This window comes from Trichoplax adhaerens, genomic scaffold (genome assembly GCF_000150275.1).
Source record: "Trichoplax adhaerens TRIADscaffold_3 genomic scaffold, whole genome shotgun sequence".
NCBI lineage: Eukaryota > Metazoa > Placozoa > Uniplacotomia > Trichoplacea > Trichoplacidae > Trichoplax > Trichoplax adhaerens.
Window position 1 is genome coordinate 3,762,603 of NW_002060945.1, and position 24,277 is coordinate 3,786,879.

Here is a 24,277-nt window from a genome sequence, read left to right on the forward strand (position 1 = left end):
GATCACTTTCACTAAAAGTTTAAAGTCCGATGATCGATTTTGATTAATAGTAATATTGAAAATCTGTAACTTTTTTGTAGTACTTACTTTAAAATGTTATTACTGCGCGAACATAGTCAAATATCGGATGTCGAAAGTTAAACTTCCTAGATATCAATATACGTATTATCGTTTATATTAATCTGAGTATTTAATTTGGGGTTGTAATTAGCCTCTTGAAATGAAAGTGCTTAAAAATTGTTTAGCCTGGCGGATATTACTGCTAATTTCTAAACATAACATACTTTCCTACGTTACCAAATTTTGCTTTGCTTGTTAGTAGGATGCAATGTTATACTTATGTAGATATTGTGCTAATGTTAAGATGCAGTTGTCGTGTATGTATTTCAGTGATAGAATAGATTAATTTTTTGCAAATTACGTTCATGGCTGAAATTCAGCTGACTGAATTTTGATAATATCGTTATTAATAGATTACTGATTCTGATTAGAGATTGCGGAGTACAACATAAGTATACGCGTATATATAGTAGCTAACCTGCTGTATACTGTACGGCTAAGATCTACCACGACTTCAAAAACAGTCATTCATTCGAAATTAGAGAGTACTGTTGAAATTATTTAATATTGTCAACATTAATGCTGCTTTCTACATCATTCTTTAGTGATAAACAATGGGCGATCCTGTTGATCCAGCGTTTGCTAGCTCAGGAAAGAGCGATGGACTTGAAGTCTGGAGAATCGAAGTAAGTTCACGTAGTCGTATTGCCTTTGTATTCATACAATTTATAGCTTTGGAACTAGCTATGACAATACATGATATAATTTTAGTTATTAGAGTACAATATGCCATTATCTAGTCAAATTTAATCTGCAGTCCAATCACAAAAAATGTGATCGCACAGTATATGAGGCAGATACCACGCCGCTGCATGCTATTAATGAATGAATTAATACGATTTAATATCATTATATTAGAGGTATATTAGGTGAAAATTACTATTTATAAAGTATTATTTTAAATAGGTAATTGAGATTTTGTTAAGCTGTCACTTTTTTTTGAATGTGTTATCTGCAGAGCATGCAAGTTGTTCCATATCCAAAGGACAAATATGGAGAATTTTATACCGGCGATTCTTTTATTATTTTACATGTAAGATGTAGCTTAAATGTATACTGCAAGGAGAGACTTCATTTTGCTAATTGGAATTTGCATTAGATGGAAAAATAAGTAAATTTATGCACGAAAATTCACCGAAAAAATAGCGATAATGTTAGAAAGGGAATTGTACCGTTAACACTCATTATTATCATTATAGACCAAAACTCTTCCTTCCGGAAAAGTAGAATGGAATATTCATTTTTGGTTAGGAAAGGACACAAGCAGAGTAAGAAAATTTAATGTATTAATTCGTACAAAAGTTATTTTTAATTATAAAGTTACTGTTGTAAAGGATGAGGCTGGAGTTGCTGCTTATAAAACTGTTGAATTAGATGATCACCTTGGTGGTTCACCTGTGCAACATAGGGAGGTAATCAGAACAGCTGTGATAGAAATTGATAGAATTGGGACTTAGAAATCCATGTACACGTATATTTCGTAAAGGATGATTTTTTTAGATTGTTTATCGTATCATTAATTTGGCTACTGTTAGGTGCAAGAGCATGAAACCAAGCGTTTCTTATCTTACTTCAAAAAAGGAGTTCGGTTGGTATATATCGTTAACATCAACGTAGCATTGATATAACTATATTATTGATCAGGTTATATTACTGTATGATAATAGATTTTAACTTATTTTTCGCATTTGCTAGGTATCTTAAAGGAGGGGTTGCATCTGGATTTAAACATGTTGATAAGGATAAGGTCGAAAAACGCTTGCTGCAAATAAAGGGTCGCCGACATATTCGTGTTATGCAAGTTGAATTAAAATGTTCATCATTGAACAAAGGAGATTGCTTTATTTTGGACACTGGGCGCATATTATATGTTTGGAATGGCTCTCAAAGTAGTCGTGTCGAAAGAATTAAGGTTGGATATGATCTGTTATCGATCTTTGTCAAAGGATTATGGCATATATGTAACAATGATATTTTAGTTACTTCTATTCATAAGTTAAACTGTTTTGTGGCGTCTGAACATCGGCGTAACTAGTTTTGACTTACTTTTAAGGCAATGGAAGTTGCAAGAAAGATCCGAGATGATGAACACGCAGGAAAGGTGCATGTTAAAGTCATCGGTTAGTGTTTTGTATTATTCTATTTTAGTATGACTGTTGCAACTTTCATGCTATCTTATATTTTTAGCTTATTGAAATCTTTTGTACTAAGTCTTGTCATGATTCTGCTTTAGAGGAACAAGATGACAATCCAGATTTCTTCAAAGATCTCGGCTCAAAAGATAAGGTTATCAAATCTGCAGATACTGCTGGTGATGATGATGCTTTCGATAGAAAGCACCAGACAAATGTTACCTTACACAGGTTGGCTAGATTCTCAATGAAAATCAAATTGTTGATGAAAGTAAAAATTATAAATCATTTTCTTTATAGACTATCTGATCAGTCCGGGAATATAGAAATAAATGATATTGCTGCTGCTCCATTGAAAAGGAACATGTTGAATAATGATGTAATACCTTACTTCTTTACTCTTATTTTCAAATGAAATTAATTAATTTTTTTTGTTTAGACTGTAATGTTTTGTTAAAATATGATAGCGTCTTCGGCTACTACTACTGATATACAGTATATTTTTTGGCTGTAACCGATACAATTAAATTAGTCACGATCTGTGATATCTTACACTGCTAATTTTTATGGATATTGCTTTTAGGACTGTTTTATACTTAACACTGGGCCATCGGGTGTATTCGCCTGGATTGGGAAGAATGCTAGTCGTGAAGAGAGAACAAAGGCTGTTAAATTTGGAATGGTTGGCCTTAGAAACTTGCGCTACTATTTTAAATATTTTACGTATTTTAATTGGCCGTACTGTAATACGTTGATTGATCTTAGTAAATAATACTCTACAGGGCTTCTTAGACGCAAAAGGCTTACCAAAGTGGACTCCTGTTAGCCGTGTTGTTGAAGGTGCCGAACCAGTGATGTTTAAACAATATTTTTCAGATTGGCCACGTGAAGGCGTTCTTATGCCTTTACAACAAGGTTCCTCAAGTAGAATTGGTGCGTTAGACCTACCATGTAAATTCAACATTTACGATCTTTGTGGTGTTACTAAGTTATGCGTTATTACGTGGTTTGTTTATAGCTCATGTTAAGCAGGAAAAGTTTGACGCTTCCATTATGCATAAACACGTAAAAGTAGAAGCACCTAATCTTGTTGATGATGGATCTGGCGATATTGAAGTATACCGTATTGAGAACTTTAAGCCTGTTCCTTTAGAAGAGCATATGTATGGATGTTTTTTTGGTGGTGATAGCTATGTCATTTTCTATACCTACTTGGTTAATGGCAAAGAAAATTACATAATTTATATCTGGCAGGTAAAATGCTTAATTGTAGCTTGTATTGGTTACCCCAATACTGTACTTTGGTTTTATACAGTATGCTTTTTGGATTTAATAATATAAAAGGTTTTCAGTTTCAGTTTGCTGAGTTATTTTTCATTGGTAGGGAAAAGACAGTAGTGCAGATGAAAAAGGTGCCGCTGCTGCTTTTGCAGTAGAATTGGACGATAAATATGGTGGTGCTCCCGTTCAGGTATATACGTGAACAAGTTATGTCCTAAGTATCCTATTTCTATCTTATTGTTCAAAAGCATATATAAAATAAGGATAGGAAAATGACACATTTATTAAATTTTCATAGATACGAGTCGAACAATATAAGGAACCTGAACACATGTTAAGAATTTTCAAAGGAGGCATGATAATTTTTCTCGTAAGTTTTATGTTAAAGCCTTTTGTTTGATAATTAAAGTAACTGAGCTAATTACAATTTGATGTATGTTAAAGGATTATTTACCTGGTATACCTTAAATTTTATATGGTAGGGTGGCACTGCGAGTGGTTTTAAGAATCGCCATGATCCTGAGTACAAGGTCAGCAAAACGCGCTTGTTCCAGGTTAGAGGGACTGCGGATAACAATTGTCGGGCCGTTCAGGTACTGTTAAATTAAAGGCGTTAGTAATCACCGGTATTTTCGTGGTTATTAAGAATTACATATTCGGAAATTAGGTTATTGAAAGAGCATCGTCTCTAAATTCAAATGACTCTTTCATTCTCGAATCGGCTGATAGGACTTTCTTATGGTTGGGAAAGGTTATTAAAAGAATATTAATCCGGCACAGTACTTATTGTAATCACAGCGCTTAAAATTCTTTGTCTTTATCAACTGTAGGGCTCTAATGATGATGAAAAGGCAATTGCCGAGCAAGTCGCTTGCGTGGTTGCGCCCAATCGGTTTGTTTATTCAGAAATAGCTAACTTTCCTTTTGTTCATTTATTGTGGAGAATATATGTTATAATTTGGTAGATTGTTTAGTGTTATAATTGATTTTATGATAGTGATATCGAACATATCGAGGAAGGAGATGAACCGCGAGAATTTTGGGACATTTTAGGTGGTAAAGAGAAATATGCTGATGATAAAACTTTACAGGTGCGTATTGTACTTATTTCAAAGAGGAATATTAAATTTGACATTGCTTTGTTTCACCTAAGATGATTTTTAAAATTATAAAATTATATAGGAAGAATACCCTTCACATCCAGCACGCTTATTTCATTGTTCCAATGCTACTGGAAGATTTAAAGCTGAGGAAATCACAAATTTTGACCAAGAAGTAAGCCTGATATTATGCAACTTTACCAACTCTGGTTATATAGAGTATTTAAAAAAATATATTATTATTATAGGATCTTATTGAGGATGATGTGATGATTCTGGATACCTACAATCAGGTATAGATGATGGTTTGAGCTTATTTAGAGAGCGTGCATTGGATTGCTTTGCAAAATATTGATTAAAGAATTGATCGTAATGACAACAGGTTTTCATATGGATTGGAAATGGTGCTAACCGATTGGAGAAGCGCGAGTCTCTTAAAACTGCTGTGGTACAAAATTCGCTGTTATATTGTATATACTATATCTAAAACGTTTATTATGTTATGTAACTTAGGTACTGTAATTGTTTTAGGATTATGTAAAAACTGATCCATCTGGCAGAACACCTGAAAATACCGTTATGCTGCAAGTTAAGCAAGGCTTTGAACCCCCAACATTTACAGGCCATTTCTTAGCATGGGATCCCAACATGTGGAGTGTTAGTTTAAGTTATTCAATATTCGTTGAAGTGTTAATTAAGAATTAAATTTATCTATTTAAATTGATATTAGGGTGGAAAAACTTACGAGGAATTAAAGAAAGAATTGCATGATGCCAATGCTGGCGTTGAGTTAGTGGATGAGGCTCTGGCTAAGTACAGCAAGAAATACACATACACTCAGCTGACGATCAAACCATATCCAGAGGGTGTTGATCCTTCAGAGCGTGAGGTATTAATATTGATATGACGACTAGCACTTATTGATTATGAATTTACTTTATATTTCTGATTCGCAGAAACATCTGTCTGATGAAGAATTTCATGAAGTATTTGGTATGTCTGCAGCTGAATATGAAAACTTACCGCAATGGAAACGAGTTAATCTTAAAAAAGCAAAGAATTTGTTTTAGTTATAAAGCTTAATGGTTATACGTTTTATGAATTAGTCCAGTGGTATATCATACCATAATAGTCTGTGTTGATTATATATTAGCCCTGATTGACTATGCAAGTTTTTAGACAATATTTGAACACTACGATTAAAACTTTAGAAGTTTCTAGCGGTTAGATGGGGTGATTATTTTACGTTTTAAATTATATTACTTATTCATAGTTAAATAAATAACCGTTTTTTTTGCGATACCATGTCAATGATGAAAATGCGGTATCATTTCTTGATGTGATATGGTGTTGATTATAATTAGTGGCATTCTTTATGATTGCGGTTATAGTACATGAATATGGAGTGTTAAGGCCCGATACTTTTATGTTTTTACTTATTTTAGGTTGATTATTGCGTCGGTTTTATTTTTAAAAGCTATTAAAATCGTTTCAATTGATTAAAGTAACGATTGTTCTGATGCGAACTCCGAAATACTGTAATCAAGCTGCGCTTAAAAATTTATCAAGTCTAATAATTATAATTAATATCGTAATTTTATGGAAATAACGAAGTTATTGTAAGTTTGTGCTATATCGGTTTGTGCTATATCGGTACGCACTGTGGTGTAGTGATATATAGTCTATAGACATTATTACCTTCGTTTATCATGTAGCGCGGTTTTTTGCATTACTGTATAGGCATGTAGCGTATTGCATTACAATTTCTTTACAACTGGACCCATGATATACAGTTCAGTTCTCTTGGCGCTATTTCATTGCAATGCTGTGAACAATTCGCATGTCGCAAACGAAAAGGTCTTTAACCCTTTGCTATTTATCATAAGCTTTAATTCCGGAACAAAGCAGATTAGTACTTACTGCGCAGATGGAATTTAATTTTATTCTAGTTATAAGTAGTTAGAAATTGAGTTAAATAGAAAAAATACTAGTATCGTTTTAATCATACGGTACATGATTTATTTCTTGCAGTTAGCAGGTTTAATGACTGTAATTGAAAGCGGATAATCCCGAATAATGTCGACATTTAAGGATTGAATGTAGGCATTAATAGGCCTGCTTTAGCTTTAAAATAGATTAAAAAGGCACACGTTAAGCACTGGCAAAATAAATTCTTCAAATTTAGAAATTATGCTAAACGTTAAATCCATAAGAGTGACTTAAAACTATAAAAAGTCGAGATAATAACCCTGTACATGAATATTTACAATCGAATTTTACAACATCGATCAATGTTTGATTAATTTTAACTATCTTTTGTATTATAACTAATGATAATTAATTTCCCATCATCTAATCCGACGAGGATATGTTCGTTAATCGAGGAAATTGAGGCACATCGAACAGGAACATTTAATTGAAATGTCATTTCTTCAGTTAAGCTGAGGCAAAAATGAAATATTGTATCCCGGTTAATGATACTTTACTTGATCTGCGTAAGGTACAGTAGCATTATCGTAATAAAACTATTTTAAAAGTAGTTTTGATGAAGCTATCCTGCACTTACTCGTAGTCATTTCTGATTACAACAGCTCCGCCAGCATCACCAGTAATGATATAGTGTTTTGACACAATCATAGTGTTAATTTTTCTATCTATTTGTTGACTAGTTAATAATCTTCCGTTTATCGAATATAGATGGATAAAATATTCTTCCTGTAAAGAATTAAAAATCTTTCATAGGTTTCATTTTACCGTATTTTATTTATTTACACCTCGCTATAACTATTATCGCAATTACCTTTTTCGCATCATCGAAATGGCGGCAAAATAAAGCGATATTTCCCATTTCTGATATTGTTAGTGATATAATCTCGCATTGACGAAAGTTTTCTTTGTTGATTTTTGGACGTAAGGACATTACATAAGATCCGGTACGAATCATGTGCATAACGCAGCTGCCATCCTATTTGTTGAGAATTCGGTAATATTGTTAATTATATGGTAAAAATCGTCTGGCTTTTAAAATTATTTTAATTCCCTGCTGAAAACTATGCAAAGCAGATCATTAGGAATTACCTTTGAGCCGCTAACTACTATATCCAGTTCACTGCTTACTCCCACACATGTAACCTAGAAAGAATTTTATTTGCAGTGTTTCAAGTCAGTATGGGTATGACACAATTCAATCATGTACTTGTACATAGTAAATCAATGTTTCACCTCATCATCGTGACCGTAGTAATGATGTATTGGGTTAGCATTAATTCCATCCTGTAACATGGCAAGTTAAATGATCTTTAATATTATCAGGCAAGCTTAGGTTAACATATCTGATGTCACGATAACAAAATTGAAATCATTACGCTATGATTTATTTCCCAAAGAGCTGCCGTAGAATCACGGGAACCAACTATGAGATATCTTCCAGTTTTATCAATACCTATACATGTTACTAAGTCTGTTGAGAAAATAAAGCGAAAAAAATTTGATACTAATTAATAATTTTTATCATAAGCAATTGATATAGAGATTTGGGTTATGAATTATAACTGTTACAGATTGTTAATCTAGAAGATACACTTCCGAAAAAATCTCACCATTGAATATTGAGATAGAGTTTTGCAACCGTCCCTTATTAACGTTATATATGCGCAAACTGTTATCCCAGAATCCTCCACTAAATAACAGCTTTGCATCATTTGTAACACAAAATAATTTAGGAAGTATTTCAATATCAGGTGCAAATGGCCAACTTAGGCATTTTCTGTTTCTATAACGCGAATTCATTATAAGGTGATATTTAGATCTAATTATCAGAATTGTTGTGTCATACCGGATGAATCTTTGAAACCTGAGGCGGTAAAATATTTATACTTTTTCTAAGCCATATTTAGAATTAAGCTTACTTTGTGTTACGAGATGCCATACTAGCGTCAAGCTCAAATGTAAACGGCAGAGACTTCGATTTTGAATACGGCAACCAGCCATGAAGTCCATAAAAGCCAGTGTCAGTTAACGCGATCTAAAAAATTGCATTAGTGTTTGCATGTCATTTTTTAGTCTCAATCTTTAGATGTACAGAAATATGAGGTTACAAAATGGTGATGTTTTATTGCATTGGTGAGTAAAAGAATATAGATGTGATGCACGATACTTACCAAGCTATCTAACATTCCAGAATGGATAAATGAACGCGTTTGAATAGAAGGCATACCAATGAAAACTAATTTTCCTAGAGCTGCTGAAGCATCTATGAAGTATGTTTTAGCCTTGGACAGATTATCAAATAAATTAATCGCGGGAATGTATTGGCCCATAGTAGATTGCTTGCGGGAATAATTGGCAGCTTCTTCCTGAGTCATTCTTTTTGGATGCGGTTCCTTAGTGTTAATTAGAAAATGGTCATCCATGATGTTAACAGACAATATAAAGGTCTGATAAAATGTAAGTAAGACTTTGATACCTTCAGTAATTGAGTGGGTGTTTGTCCGAAGTTTTTTATCATTCCTATGGTTGCATTGCGATGTGTAATATCGTCTATGGCGTCGATATCGACGGCACCTTGATATTAATAAGGTCGAATGATAAGGAGACGTTCAAGATAGATAATTATCTCATAAACAATAAGCCAAGCAGTATATTAATTTTAGATATACACATTGAGTACCTTCATATGTACAATAATAAAAAACATTTAACGCTTCAACAGCAGCTTTGCCCTTTTGTTTATAGCCAAATATTAAGTCAATCCATTCATGTAAATGGGTCGATACGTAATCCGATTCCTAGTATAAGAAAATTATAGCAATTGTATATGAAAATGCTATAATGTAGGAGTCGACAAAAACTTTATGATACCAGTGCGGCTCTATGCTTTCTGATGAAGTCTTCAGCACAATCGGCCCATGGGGGTAAAATGACATCATCAACTCTATCACCTGATTGTAATTTACCTAAATCAAATTCTGATGAATAATTATAATAAGTAAACATAAGCACCTTACAGGTAGTAATAATGAATAAATTGGCATTTTTGTGCTATTAACAAGCATCATTAATTAACTTCGCTTACTGCTGATATTGCGAAGGAAATCAGGAAGATAAAAGAATTCTGGGATAAGTTCTTTTACATCACCATGGCTTTCTAGTAAAGTCTTCCATGTCATTGGCAAAGAATGAAACTGTCTATCTGCGCAGTCAAATCTAAAAGCAATCGATTAATATATAATCATATTGTTTTCTATCATTTGCAATAGTGTAATCAAAGAATGTTTTTGATTTGTACGATGCTCTAACTGCATTTATACTTAACCTTCCGCTTTGTAACTGAATATGAAGTGACGCAAACGGTTCCAGTCGTAGCAGATAATGCATAACGCCAGCGGCATTAGAATAATGTGTTCCGTAATGAAATTTAGAGGTAATTCCAGTAGGATCTTCAAAAGTCTCATATCTAATATTAGTTTTTGGCAAAAAATTAGAACTTTCTACGCTGTAACAAGTACATTTTATCTTAGATTTAAAGAAAATTGGCACCTTTCTCTAATTTCAGGTATTCGATCCGGGTTTTGAATCCCAATAGGTTTTGATAAATCTCTATAGCTTTGCGGATCATCAAGATTGAGGGATTTGGAACGGTAATCGCGAAGAATCCAAGGAAACTACGACGAAAAAAAGTTTACTTACTTGTATCAAGTCTGTAGTTTAAGGTTTCACTATGAGGAACTAATAGCCATTGCTTACTATAGGGTATTGATTGAGATCATTGTATGTACGCCCGGCGATCATATTTAGTTGCATCAGATAATCAAAATTTGAAATTTCACGACGAACCCATTTCTATTTGCATTAAATGCACATTAAAATTATATAACAATTATACATGCTATACGCGTATTTGGTTTTATTTATTAGCTATATTATACATAATTTTACGCTGTAGAAATTATAGGAATGGTATTTTTTACGGTCAGGCAATAGCAGCACTAGTACCAATTTTATTACCAACCTTAGTTAGTTTGGAAGCTTTCAATAAATCAGCACCCGATCTTATGCCAGCGTAGTAAAGATTTGGGTGATTAAGCATCATAATTTGGCTGTAGATTTTATTTCTAATCTACAAGTATAATCAATTATGTGGTATAGTGTATCATTAATAGAGGTTTGCATAGAAAGTGAGATCTTAAAAATTTATACGTATAGGCATATACCTCCTTAGAAAAGTTGAAGAAATAGTTATTTTGATCAATCAAAAAGACTTCGATCGCGCTGCGATTTAGGTTATATCTTCGTAAATGAACTTCCCGTAAATCCGATAGAGAAATTTCAAAATCATACGGTAAACCTAAGTAAGAATACGTAAATCGATGGAATAAGCCATAAAGATTGAGTGAGAACGGTATGTAAAATCCTGTACCAAATGAATTTACAACTACCCTCTGCAATTTCAGATCTTAAATCCGTAAAGTAAATTTTGTTAGTAGTGAGCTTAAAATTTCCTGGGATTTCATCCGTCATAATAACTAGTGCGCAAGGCTCCGTAAGTATCATTTTCTCTTCTCCTTTTTGTTCTAATGTAGCGGCTGAGCTGTTAAATTAGTAGAAGTAGGGTATGGTGTTCGATCGGTTCATTTTGTTCAAAAAAAGTGCTCAAAAATATTAATACAATCGTAGTGCTAGTTGCTATACTTGCTATTCGTTAATGAGCTTAGATCTTCTTCATCATCATCTTTTGGATTGATAACTGAAACTTCTTTTGCAATATTGGCAAGTAAAGAGACTGCAGATGATTCAGAATTTTTACCTGTTCCTGGCGACGGTTTCAATAAAGATTTAATGATCAATATGATCCACAGATGCTAAAGATAGGTTATTTTAGTCTTCACCTGTATTATCCCTTAACTGACTAGCTTTAATATGAGTATCAGCATTGAATTGAGGAAGCAATTTGAGTCTCATTCTACTATAATTTTCTGTGGAACAAAGCTTCCAAACAGGCGATGATAAATTCCTTGACGTACATTTAGTTAAAATGTTGTTTGAGTATAATATTAACTTCATTATGATAGAAAATTGTGCAATAAATTGTTAAGATAATAATAAATAAGTATGCTAACTTGCAGCCTAGAATTCCTCTTTCTCCTTCGTAAAATTTTTTTATTTGATTCCACCGACAAATACGACGTGAATGCTGTCTATTTTGATCTGTAACTCTGTGGAGGATCCGGTCTTTCTCAAGATACCGACGTTCGACGTATAATTTTAGCACTTCCAGCTGTTTTAATAACGGTAAATAAAGAATCAGTGTTTACAAAAGTTAGTTTTGCTAGCTAAAATAAATTACTATAACCTCAAATCTTTTTCTACTAGGATTAATTATTTTTTCATCAAGGTTGGTAATACTTTTCGTATTAGCTTTACAACAATCAAACCAGAACTTTTCATTTATAGCGTCGTTGATATTAAGTGCTTCTTTAATATAACGTTGAGATAGCGGGTTTATCTAACAAATGTATAGCTGGGTAAATTATAATGGAAACGTAATAAGGAAAATTTCGCTACTGGAATAACACCTACCTTTTTTTCGATAAATGAACTCCATTCCTCACTTTTCATATAGTAAAGGAAGTTTTCAAAAAACATTTGGCTATTTTGTATGTTCGGTAATGAGGGTAAATGGTCTTGTAGGTGTAACTGATCGTGGCATTTATTCAGAATAGCTCGTATCAAGGGGACGAGAACACTAAAATTCTTATTATCTCCTGTGAGGTTCATTTAAAAGAATGTACATTTAGAAAATTTCCAATTACTTTTATATTTACCTATCAAATCAAAACGAACTTATTTCGAGCGAATCACAAAGAGCTTGAAAGATCGCAGCTAGTACGTAGCAGATTTCTTGCTGTTTTTGAAACGGATAGAGTTCAATAACATGGTGAAATCTTGATACTGAAGAAGCACAGACCTAGAAAAAAGTTTCGGTTAGTGTTTATCATATATCTTATACAATTCCGTAGCGTGTTTAAATTTTGAAACTAGAAGTACCCTTAGCTGTGGACGAGTAATGAATGATAATAGAACCTTGAAACCAAGAGGAATCATATCCACCCATCCAGGATCACTTGGGCCGTAGCCCCAAACTCCCAGTAAATCGAAAAGTTTCACTATTAATTCTAATATCTTTTAATTAAAGTACAATCGATATCTTAGTTGATCTGAATATTGGCGAGATAGCATAACAGTGGATATCAAGGTAAATAACGACCGTTTATTGTATTATACCTTGACATCAAATATAGCTTCTGGGTCTATATCCGCATCTGGAAGAACAATTGTGGATGGTAGGTGATATTTTACACTTGAAACATTGCAAGAGCAATATATAGCTATATGGAGTTTAAAAAAATTACGGAATACCTTTGGACGATAATAAATAATCCGTCATTCTGATTACATGAGTAGCATTTTGAAGTTGTTCGATGGATACTTCACCTATTTAATAGATAATTAATTACTCCGATAATGTGTTCCATGTAGAATGAAATGACAAAAATGATTGATCTAAGATTTTGCTGACCAGATTGGCTAATTGATTTTATATTTGCCGAGAGGAGCTTTTGTAATAGTCTTTGAATACCAGTAAATAAATCACTGTTAGCTTCAGTTAGATTTATCTTAAGGAAAATAATAAGGAGAAATTGTCGCTATTTTTCTATACAACATACCTTCCTTTTATAACGCACGGAGGTAAAATGAGACGATCCGAGCTCGAACATGAATCTATTGCTACAAATACCTGTGAACGCTCCTGTAATTACGTATAATACATAAGGTGAAAGAATAATACATAATTAATCAATAGCATACACAAACGGTGAGGCCTTTACATTTCCAGAGGCAAATCTTGCACAGCAACATTTGATAATATATATCTACGCGCATGTTTCATAGATAGGCTATATTAAGGATGCAACCCTGTATAAGTACTCTAATTTATCACATGATATCAAAAGGTAGGATGCTCAAATTTCAAGCTGTGATTGATCGCTCGCTTTTATGATATGCTTATTACTTCTAGTTAGAATTTCTATCAAGAAAAATGTTATTTTCTTTTCTCGTAAGAAGCTGCATATCATAATGTGGCTCCTCCAGAGGCTTCAACTGCTAGGTTTACATCAATTGACATTTTGACTAGTATAAAATTACCTCGCATCACCGATACAAGCGATCTAAGCGCAATATGTATATAATAGTATTGTCTTTGTATACGTCAACGTTTATATAGCTCAATTAACAAGAGCGTTACGTAACTATACAATGTAGCTACAACTTACGATCCATGCTTCTTCAGTTGTACCATTGATACCGTACCATAAGACATTAAATAATGATTCGATGATAGTTGTCAGTAACTCCCTGCGGATATCTTCATCATCATCTGATAATGTTCCATGAACAACTGTATCATTGCCTTGGGATTGCTTATTTTCTGATGCTTCTGTAGTTACTGATGATTGATTTATGATATCTCTATTATTGATTGGAGTACAAGTACCAGAATCTTTTTCGATGTCTTCAGAATCCGTACTTGCCATAGTTAATAATTTGGCTGTCAAATATTTGATATATAGAATGTCATTCACTTGAGAGATAGGCTTTTTCTAAATAAAATTATTTCGTTTTGCAAATGTTAGAATCGAATTACCTTGTGCTATGTTCGAAGACGGTTGCTCGTCCTGTCTCTCTGTAGCAGTTAGTGAAGTATCGTTATGAGTTAATGATACGTTGGAAATTGGTCTTGAAGTTTCCTTGTTTGCTTCAGATGATAGCGAAAGCTCTTTATTTTCACAAGGATTGTTACTATTACCTTCCTCGGTACTACTTGTATTGCTTAATTGATGATGAAGTAAGGTAGATGTTTTCCTTCTGCTGCTAACGTTAGTATCATCACTTTTTCTACTTAATAGCTTAATAAAGTAGGTCTGCCAACCAGGTTGTTGGCTACAAACATAGCTGTGACCAACGTTAGATGTTAGCTTTGATAATATCTAATAAAAGGAAAACGATAAAATAATTTACTATAATTGCTACAAAAAGAACTTAAATAGGCAATGAGAAGCATAAAAGTATCGGTTAAACACCTTTTTACATATAATTAATCTGACTACCAAAGAAGAGCTGCGCACCATTAATAACATGCAAGTTACAAGATTGACTTCACCTAAAATTATTAATATAGATGTTTAACATTTGTACGCTAGTACAGCAGTTAAAAGACGCACAACGTAGAAATAAAGTGATATAGTATTATGCTATTTATGACCAACCGACTTCAGATTGTTCTATTACTTCTGCAAGTCTCCAGGTCATTTTTGCAATATACGGGGACAACGATATGAAAGACAGGTGCCAAGCAAATCCTAGTAACAATACAAATGTAGGAAAAAAATAACAGACTGACTTCTGTGCATGACAAATTCAGTACTAAAACTTAATTTTCTATTTTTATATCGAAACCTTCGAATCCTACATGACCCAATCTTAGTTTATGCCTTTGGGCTTCTGACAGTTGATCGGAGGCTAATAGACTTGCAATTATCTATAATAAAAATAATTAGAGGTTATCTATAAATATGGGTCGTAATTAATAATAATATTATACCTTGAAAACTTTTCTTGCAACTGCATCCTTTACTTCATTGGTTAATAGGGATACTATTACTGCAAGATTTTCAGATTTTCCAAGTAAGCGGCATACCGAACCAGATGTAGATACATTTGATACTAAATTCAGTAGTACGTCTATAATATCAGCCATCTTAAAAGAAAGGATGCATTATTAAGAGAGAGAAACTAAAATATTGCAATTATAGTTGTTTAAAAATGTTTAATTCAAACCTCCACTTGACTTGTAGCAACAGCGATGTATTTCATGATAGCTTCTAATTCTTGATCTGTGACTTCGTCTCTAACGTAAAACTTGATTAAACCTAATAACGAATTCAAATATTTATTATTTAGATTTGCCACGATTTATCCGCGTAAATTTACTTACCTAATAAAGAGCTTCTAATAATGCGCATCTCTTTCTTGTTGAGAAATGCAACGTCTTTATTAATAACTGACTGCATGGGGCTTATATTAGTGCTGTAAATACGAAAAACATTTTCTTTATCAGAGAATAAGACGTAATCATACCATAGGCAGAGGTACTACATAGTGCTCAAAATTTAAAAATAAACGCTTTACCTATAGTGGGTCAAGATCACATCTACTAAAAATTTAACACCATATTCATGGCGATAGTGAGACCGATTTTCTTTGACAATTGTTGAGATATACTGAATATGGCCTATATGTAAGAAGATTATTGCAATTAAGGTTTGTCATTCATTACAAGGATGCAAATATTAGATGCTTTACCAATAATTGATCTGTAGAAGATGTCATACCTATTCTAGTATCAAAGTTCATAGTACTCCACAATTGGAAATCGAAAAGCCACGTATCGTAAATACTTCGCAACAGTGCTGGACAATCATATGATACATATTCCACTAATAATCGTATGGCTGTTATTACGGTTGTATCTACATACTTTGGGTGCACCTGAGAGTAAATCGATAAAATATTCAATACATTAACTGATTTTACAACAGTAAAATCAATATTATAATATAATCTTTTCTATTAAAGTTATGAATTCCAGGAGCTACCTCTTTCATAAGAGCAGCTAGAATAGGAATACAGTGAAACTTGGAAAATATGTCGTTATTTAGAGTGTTGTGCTTCAGGCACCAGAGCAGCATTTTAAAGAACGTAGCTATATCACTATCTTCATTGTCTACACGGTATTAATAATAACATCAATATCAAAGCGATAATGACACAAAAGTAATACGTTAAATGCACCAACCTGAGTTTAATGATGCTAGATTCTTTGTTACTACAAGCCATTGGTCTCCGCCATTACCTTTTGATGATGTATCTATTACCGATGTAGGAAAGGTTCCGCTACTTGGAGACGTAGCCTCAGTGCATTGTGGTATTATTTGTTGAGTACTGACATGCACTTTAAAATTTTCTTCTATATTATTGTCTGGTATAGAATCGTTGATTGAGTCAGGTTTTGAAACCTTTGCGTTACTTTCCGGAACATTACAGGCAAGTTCTGTAGGGGAACCAGGTTTGTCACGATATAGCTCAAGGAGAAGAAATAAAATCCTAAAATCGCCAATGTTATTGATACTATCTTTGGCATCATATCTAACATAAACTTCACCAAAGACACTATAGTTTAACATTGGTAACAAGAAAGAGTAACATTTAGAACTGTTAGTTTCATATTTAGATCAAAAATCTGTCTATTTTATGTAGATATGAGCACTAAACAGGTTAATTAACTAACCTGCCAGTCAGATTAGCCCGGTTTAAGTGCGTTGGTGCCAAATTCGAGCAAGTAGAATTTACTACAGCCTAAGTAAAGGGTTGATAACTCAGATTACTAGATACTTTATCACAATATGAGTTAAAAAGCATTACATACTTTTGAAACGTTACCTTAGCACTGTAATATAATACCAGCTTTTGTGATAAATCGGTTAATATTGAATGTAATTTGTCATCTTCATTATTCCGCGGTTGAAATAGTGATAAACAATTGGCACCTATAAGGTATATATTTGATTATTGCCAATAACTTTGAAGAAAACTAGATTATATAGAGAAAGATTAAGATACTGCATGTACTTCCTACCATTGGAATGTAAGGCAATGACGTCTCCTGTAGATAGGGATTCATGAAATAAACAAATGTTACTAATTTGTCCTTGCAAAGCGATAGGAAATCCCCACACTTTTTCTTGCTGTCCGGCAATGACTATCCCTTCCGATTGATGTTCTTGCATTTGTTGCAACTGTAGCTGAGTTGCTCGACCACTTTGTTCTAGTCTTTCCATTTCAATTTGATAGGCTGTTGCACTTTTAGGGATTTGAACTTTTCCATTTCTCGTAACGAATCCACCACCAATTGATGAGAAAGAAAAGGGCTGCAGGAGATATATATATTGTCATCATATTGATTCATTTAGCTAATCTCAACAGATTTTGAAATATGCGCTCATTGTTTAGGATCCTACCTCAGATACCGATGGGAACTTTAAGGAACCATTATAGCGAATTTTTCCATCTATATAAACAGAGACTTGGCCTTGTCCAAAAGGTCGCCTACCAGAATGGACTATACAAATATGATGCTGAAACAATGATACCAAAGAATAATGATAAGTATTTAGGCTAGATTTATACATAGCTGTTATTTTTAACAAATTTTCTTTTTTATAATTTACAAACCCATTTCCTTAGCGATAAGGGATTATCAGATACCGAAATTGTTTGATAATTTTTTTTAGTGCACACAGCGACGATCAGATTTGCTTCAGCAGTAAAAAATGCCTCAAAGCCATAGCCATTGGAAGTTAAAAAGCTGAAATTAATTTGTTTTTAGAGTATTTATATGAAAAAGTTAGACAAATCAATATTGTATTTATCACTAAATCAGCTATAAAATTTTATCCTGATTTTACCTGTATAGGTGACGGCGATATAGGAACGGATTATAATGTTTAACTGGCATAAAATTATGCATATCGAGTCGTACCCAAGCTTGAAATGTAAAACCAGAACCTGGCCATTTCATAATCGGAGTAACAAGTATGCGCTACAATAGGCATCAGAAGTAATAGTTATACTGTATAGCAATATTTATTTACAAGGTGATTACGTAGCTGATTGTACTATAAGATTGTAGGTAGAACACATCACTTACGGAATCAGTATGTTGCAAATCAAAGTACTCGTTAGCCTCATCTTTACTAGATTTCGAGATCATTCCATAAATTGCTTGTATAATTTGGCAACGAAACCTTGGCTAAAAAATGAAGCCCATCGAGAATAAATATTTAGCCACTTTCTTATCACTGTAGAAAGGTTGTTTCAGGCTTACCTCGCTACAAATTTGTGTTTTTGAATATATTAAATTCAGTAAACATTTTAAATCAGAGGCGGCAATTGAGTGGCTCCCCAAAATTTCTAGCATGCGTATGAAGACAACTGCAGAATCGAAGGGTTTAAAGAATTTACTATAAAAACGGGTACATCATTAACTGTCACCAATATTGGGCTCGACACGAGATCTAAGCTTTATTCCTTACTTATGACATCTGTATACAAGTAGTTATTTCGGTAGTTCTTTAATTCACTAATGAGAAAGTTTGTTAGGCCAATACGACATCCACAACTCCTATTGTAGAAGCTCTGTTTGAACATATTTTCTAAGGCACGGGCTACGTAAAGTTGTATTGTTGAAGACATATGCGGTAACCAATTCAGTAATAGCAAGATTGGTTCAGCATTTTTTATGATTGTATTGCCTTCATCAAAACGGTCTTCACCAATCTGTTTTAGAAAAATATCATTAATGAGATAGTACTGTAATTTAGAGGGTTAGCATATTAAAGTACAATATTAAGTAAAGATATATATCACTATTTATATGAGATACCATAAAAAGAAGTTCGTCTATTAGCTCTCGCGTAGGTTCTGTTGCTCGAAGGTAGGTTAGCAGAGTTTCATAACCTTTAATTTGCAAGAATGATAGCTGTGTGTATGAAAAAGGAATAATTAGTACTATACCTAGTGAGAAAAATTTCTATGAGAACTTTGGAATAGTGCTGTCACTATTGAATAGGATACCTTAGATTTTCTGTCGCCCTTTAAAATTGATGTCAAACTCTTGATAATCATTATCAGTTGTTCAGTAATTTGAGAAGGCGTCTATAATATATGCATCAACTATCAGCAATGTTGGTTACATTTCTTTTATTATATAATTAGAAAGTTTACCGCTTCTGAACAGTGATCTAGTAGTCGAAATAGCTTATCAAAACATCCATTGCTAATAAAGGTTTCCTATGCGTATAAATAAAGCGGATAAATAAACAAAATAGACTTAAAATGTTGCATTAATTCTTTGTATTATACCTTTAATTCTAGCCAATGCGGATTATCCATAAATTCAGGTATGGTATCTATATGTATATAATAATGATATACGCGTAAGATGGAGATGCATAATTTCTATTTTTATAATCATGAAATGCTCTGTAGAATTACGGATTTGTACCCAGTAATTTCATGCGAGTGTCAAAAGTAAGCGACCAGTGATCTGCGGTATTACTGAAATTGACATTAACGTGATAATAGGATTTATTAACGGTTAGAATGTTAGATTATCAAAATCAAAAAATTCCTTTTACGGCCTTAGATATTAGTTATATGGATACCTCTTATCGAATAATTGAAGAAAATTGTTGATAACAGTATTAATTTTGGCTCTTGCCTGTACGGTAGAAGGTAAGATATATAAAAATCAGGGAATGAGAAGTCAAATTATATATTACCGCAGATAATTTACAATCTTACAACTGAAGTTGTTGGTGCATGGCAAGTCTTGACTAAGCATTTTAAAGCTGATGCTCTCAGCTCCTCACCGCGAACGGCATTATCTTGATCTTGATTCTTTACTCTCCCATTAATTTCAGATGTTAAAGTCGCGAGTAGAATCTCTGAATAACCGCTTGCTATTAAATTATTAGCATTCTCCTATATTGTATGAAATAAAAAACGTTACTTTAAATTTTATAAAGAGATTAGTGCCGATTAAAGATATTGTTAGAACATAATTACCTGAGATCCACATAAAATGCAACCATATAGATGTATAAGTTCCAGGTAAATTACGTAATCGAACAGTTTATTCATAGTCTCTTCTGTGAAACTGACTATATTCATGGAGAATAAAGGAAGTTGTTAGTTGATAACGCACGCAGTAGAAAAATATCCGTATAATGATCAAATAGCTTTATTTGTGCTTACTTTCGAATAATCTTAACAAATGACCATTCATTAGTTCGGCTCGTACACTAGGTTTGATATTGTTGATAGAAGTGCTGAATAATAATCTTTGGTTAATAAGATTTTTAAATAGAATAATGCTGTCCTTTCGTTACTAAGGATATTAATATACAGTTAATGATACCTAGATGAGAAATGCTTCCATAGTTGATGGGGATCATATATATGCTGCAGATAATGTATCAAATGTAACAATATGCATTTACATTTTTTTGCCATGTCGACACTGTCACCAATCTATGAGCGACGATAAATGGAGAAAAGGAAATTGTATATAAATAATAGTGGATACTAGATTTCTGATAATACAGCAATTCAATTTGTTGATTATTAAGAAATTCATGGGCTACTGGGTATATTAGCTAGTAATATACTTTTACTGGATTAATAAGCATAGTTAAATCTTACTTTTACAAAAATAGAGCAAGCAATGTATGTAGCTCTTTCCGTACAATGAACCTGAAGCAACTTTTCGATGTTACTTAATTTTCTAATAGATAAATAAATCAATTATTTGTTAATACAATCTGATTAATTGTTATATTTAATTTATATAAGTGTAGATTGCGACTATGATTTTGTACTACTCATTCGATAAATCAAGAATTGATAGTAAAGAATAGCCAGAATAAATAAACGTTTATTAGAATATTTTTAGCTGCTATCGCTTAAATTTAAAGATACGGTTTTGATTCACTATCAATTCATTACAGAATTTTATCCCGTGTACGCTATAATATTCACATTGTAAAACTTCTATATCGTATTCAATGCAAGAGAAGCATGAGTATACTTTACAGTGAATATACAATTAGTAAGCTACTCTATTCATTGAGGCTCAGCAATAATTTCTGCTACTGCATGTACACGCAGCAGCTATGCAAAAAATTTTAACGGAAGGAATTCATACATTGCATTAAAATGGTATTACCCAAAATTTCTCGATTACAATTTATGCCCATGATATCGCATGTTATACTGTAGACATTATATATCAGACTTAGAGCTAGCGTAAACACGCTTTTCATGTAAAAAAATTTTATATAAAAATTAAGTACTTTCCTAACCTGCTAACTAGTTCTAGGAATTCAGATAAGGTAATTAACCAATCCAGCTCTTCAGTAATATCCTGGGAACTGGTAATAGCTAATGTCTCATGGTATATTGCTTTAAGTGTTTCTATTGGTAGACGCTTTAAGTAAATGTCTGCATAACCATCATCTTGGCGGTACCAAAGTAACAGGTTGTTTACATAGTCTTTCAGTTTGGTCTTAGCTAACTGAATGTGGTAAATGTATTGATATTGTCAGTATAAGCAAGTAAATGCACTTAGTTGTAAATATAGGATGAATTTATAGTTAGCATAAAGATAACAGTTTTAATCAATAATTATAATGCAGTCTTTCTACGAATGCGTAAGAATTTTACATGTAATGTTATTGTCTTTTTTAAATGATAATACGACTAAGATCCCTTGAAGGTTTTTTAAGAGACTTTTATTAAACTATTTCATGATTAGATAACTTTCATTGATATTATATACGGCTAATCAAGATCAGGATATACTCAACGTAGTACAAGACATGGTCTCAAATCTATTAGGATCGTTTCATCAGCAATAGTAGTATTAATTAATTTCTGACTTTACAGTAAATTCTGATACACATATCAATTTCTCTGCTACTTATAGTAATAATTAATGGGAATTGCAATTATGATGTGAAATGAAATCATGAATTCGATGGAATTGAGTTTTTGTTACTAGATTAAGTTACGTAAATGAGTTCAGGGTATATACAGTATACACAGTATACGTAAGTTACCGACAATCATCAATAACTTCAGGAGGTTATTCTTATTATGCTACATACGAATGTGTATTGACATTTCATGAGTGATTAGGCAATATGTGGATGATAATGTTTATTCAGTTGCAGATGCAGTCACTTATTGACTGAAATGTGTACAGTATAATAAATGATGTCAACGTCGAGATATTTAATCATGACTTTATGCAGGATTCTGTTAGTATTCATTGCAGAGTTGTCAATGCAGTCAGTCTACTTTATTAAGGTACAACAAACGAGGTTGAGAGATTACTGTACTGCACTAGCAAGGTTGATACTAAAGTAGAATGATTGCAATATAAGATTATCGGATCAATTATCTTGGGTATTCCTAGATGGCATATGCGTTACTCACTTTCTATTTCCGTAGAACATACTTGTAAATACGAGTAATGGGTAGATATACTGTACTGTATACGCGTCTACTCGTATGCTACATTATATCATATAGTGCTGATATGTCATTCTCTTCAATTAGCGCATCTGGCACAAGTCTTCATGTCCTGCATGGAAAAAGACTTTGTACTCTTTGTCTCCTCACTCACGCTTCCACGATCAGATAATTACTAACAGAGGTATTATTATGATGATGTTTATTACTACACGTCTATTCTACTGTACTATACAGTATAGTCCTTGCATGTCCATTACCTCTTCATGGACGGTGTACTTTCAAATTCTAGCATGGAATTTAACGTCCTACTTTGCCATTAAGCATATAGCCTGTGCTGTTGTACAGTACATGTATGTCCATTGCCTCTTCATGGACGGTGTAGCTTCAAATTCTAGCATGGAATTTAACATGCTATTTTGCCATTTACTACTGGCCAGTAAGCCTATAGCCGCAACAACACTAGTTAATACTCACTACTCACTTTTGGCAAAGTGTTGTGCAATATTAGTGACTGTACTGTATTGATATTCAATTTCATTAAGCAAGGTCTATCACTATAAGCACGAACTAAATCTGCAACATCGATGCTGAAATTAAGTCTGGTCTATAGCATAATAATTTCATATCACTTCGGATGATTAGACAGTAGATAACTTATTTTTACTATAGGAATGGTAGCCATAGTTATCATTTCGCAAGATATGAAGATGTACTCGATACATCCATGGAAGGACATCACTGTAGGTTAGATGTAGTGACTGTTATGACCGACATGTGTGTCTATCTTACAATTCCAAACAAGCTTTGAAAAGATTTCAAAATTAGTGATTGTCGTCTTAGCTAGTAATTGTTAACGTTTATACTACTTACTGCAAAATCGCGTTTAATAGTTGCCAAACGATGTTGCTGCAACTGCTCTATCAACGTATGCTCCATAATTCGCAATCTCTGGTCATGAATAGTCCAGTTGAATAATTCTGATTACGTTTACTCTTTTTGACAGATTGACTGACTACTGTACGCTAGCTATTTATAACATATATATCCACTGTATATATATATATATATGATGCAGTGCCACAAACTGAAGTTGTATATATAATTATAATCCGATAGATTTAGAACACTTCGATCCTCAGCGAACACTACTGTAACAGTACTAGTTGTACTGTACTATGGACTGCTAGAAAGAAGAGCCGGACTGATGACTTCCTTACAGACGGACTTATCTTCCCAAATAAGGCCGTAAATATCGCCAAATGACTATTTAAATATGAATCTTCCATGTCGGTTTTCGAAATCACAGGTACTAATTTAAATAGTATCTACGATCTTATAGAACTATTTTCAAGCAGAACTTTGTAATAGATAATAAGATTTAATGGAATATGACTTAATTGAATTGAGAAAATATCAGTCGACTTTTTG

At 33.0% G+C, this 24,277-nt stretch overlaps 2 protein-coding genes across 2 annotated transcripts; one reads left to right on the top strand and one right to left on the bottom strand.

Moving 5' to 3' along the window:
* Positions 1-674: 674 nt before the first annotated feature.
* Positions 675-5,703, top strand: TRIADDRAFT_54421 (uncharacterized protein; the record flags this gene model as incomplete). Its single annotated transcript, XM_002110396.1, has 23 exons — positions 675-746; positions 1,079-1,153; positions 1,320-1,532; positions 1,656-1,708; positions 1,816-2,032; positions 2,174-2,240; positions 2,354-2,483; positions 2,553-2,631; positions 2,836-2,934; positions 3,035-3,185; positions 3,271-3,506; positions 3,637-3,723; positions 3,832-3,903; positions 4,016-4,126; positions 4,201-4,284; positions 4,364-4,425; positions 4,531-4,624; positions 4,716-4,808; positions 4,882-4,926; positions 5,016-5,081; positions 5,165-5,290; positions 5,364-5,522; positions 5,590-5,703. The coding sequence occupies 23 exons, from the start codon at positions 675-677 to the stop codon at positions 5,701-5,703; spliced, it is 2,505 nt and encodes an 834-aa protein (XP_002110432.1).
* Positions 5,704-6,938: 1,235 nt separating this feature from the next.
* Positions 6,939-11,695, bottom strand: TRIADDRAFT_22959 (uncharacterized protein; the record flags this gene model as incomplete). Its single annotated transcript, XM_002110918.1, has 21 exons — positions 6,939-7,074; positions 7,200-7,348; positions 7,434-7,598; positions 7,712-7,765; positions 7,856-7,906; positions 7,999-8,093; positions 8,233-8,399; positions 8,542-8,657; positions 8,794-9,015; positions 9,099-9,196; positions 9,303-9,420; positions 9,494-9,600; positions 9,708-9,838; positions 9,948-10,088; positions 10,172-10,296; positions 10,379-10,474; positions 10,644-10,751; positions 10,846-10,979; positions 11,068-11,222; positions 11,324-11,444; positions 11,521-11,695. 21 exons carry the CDS (start codon positions 11,693-11,695, stop codon positions 6,939-6,941), a joined length of 2,664 nt encoding a protein of 887 aa, XP_002110954.1.
* Between the last annotated feature and the right edge of the window lie 12,582 nt (positions 11,696-24,277).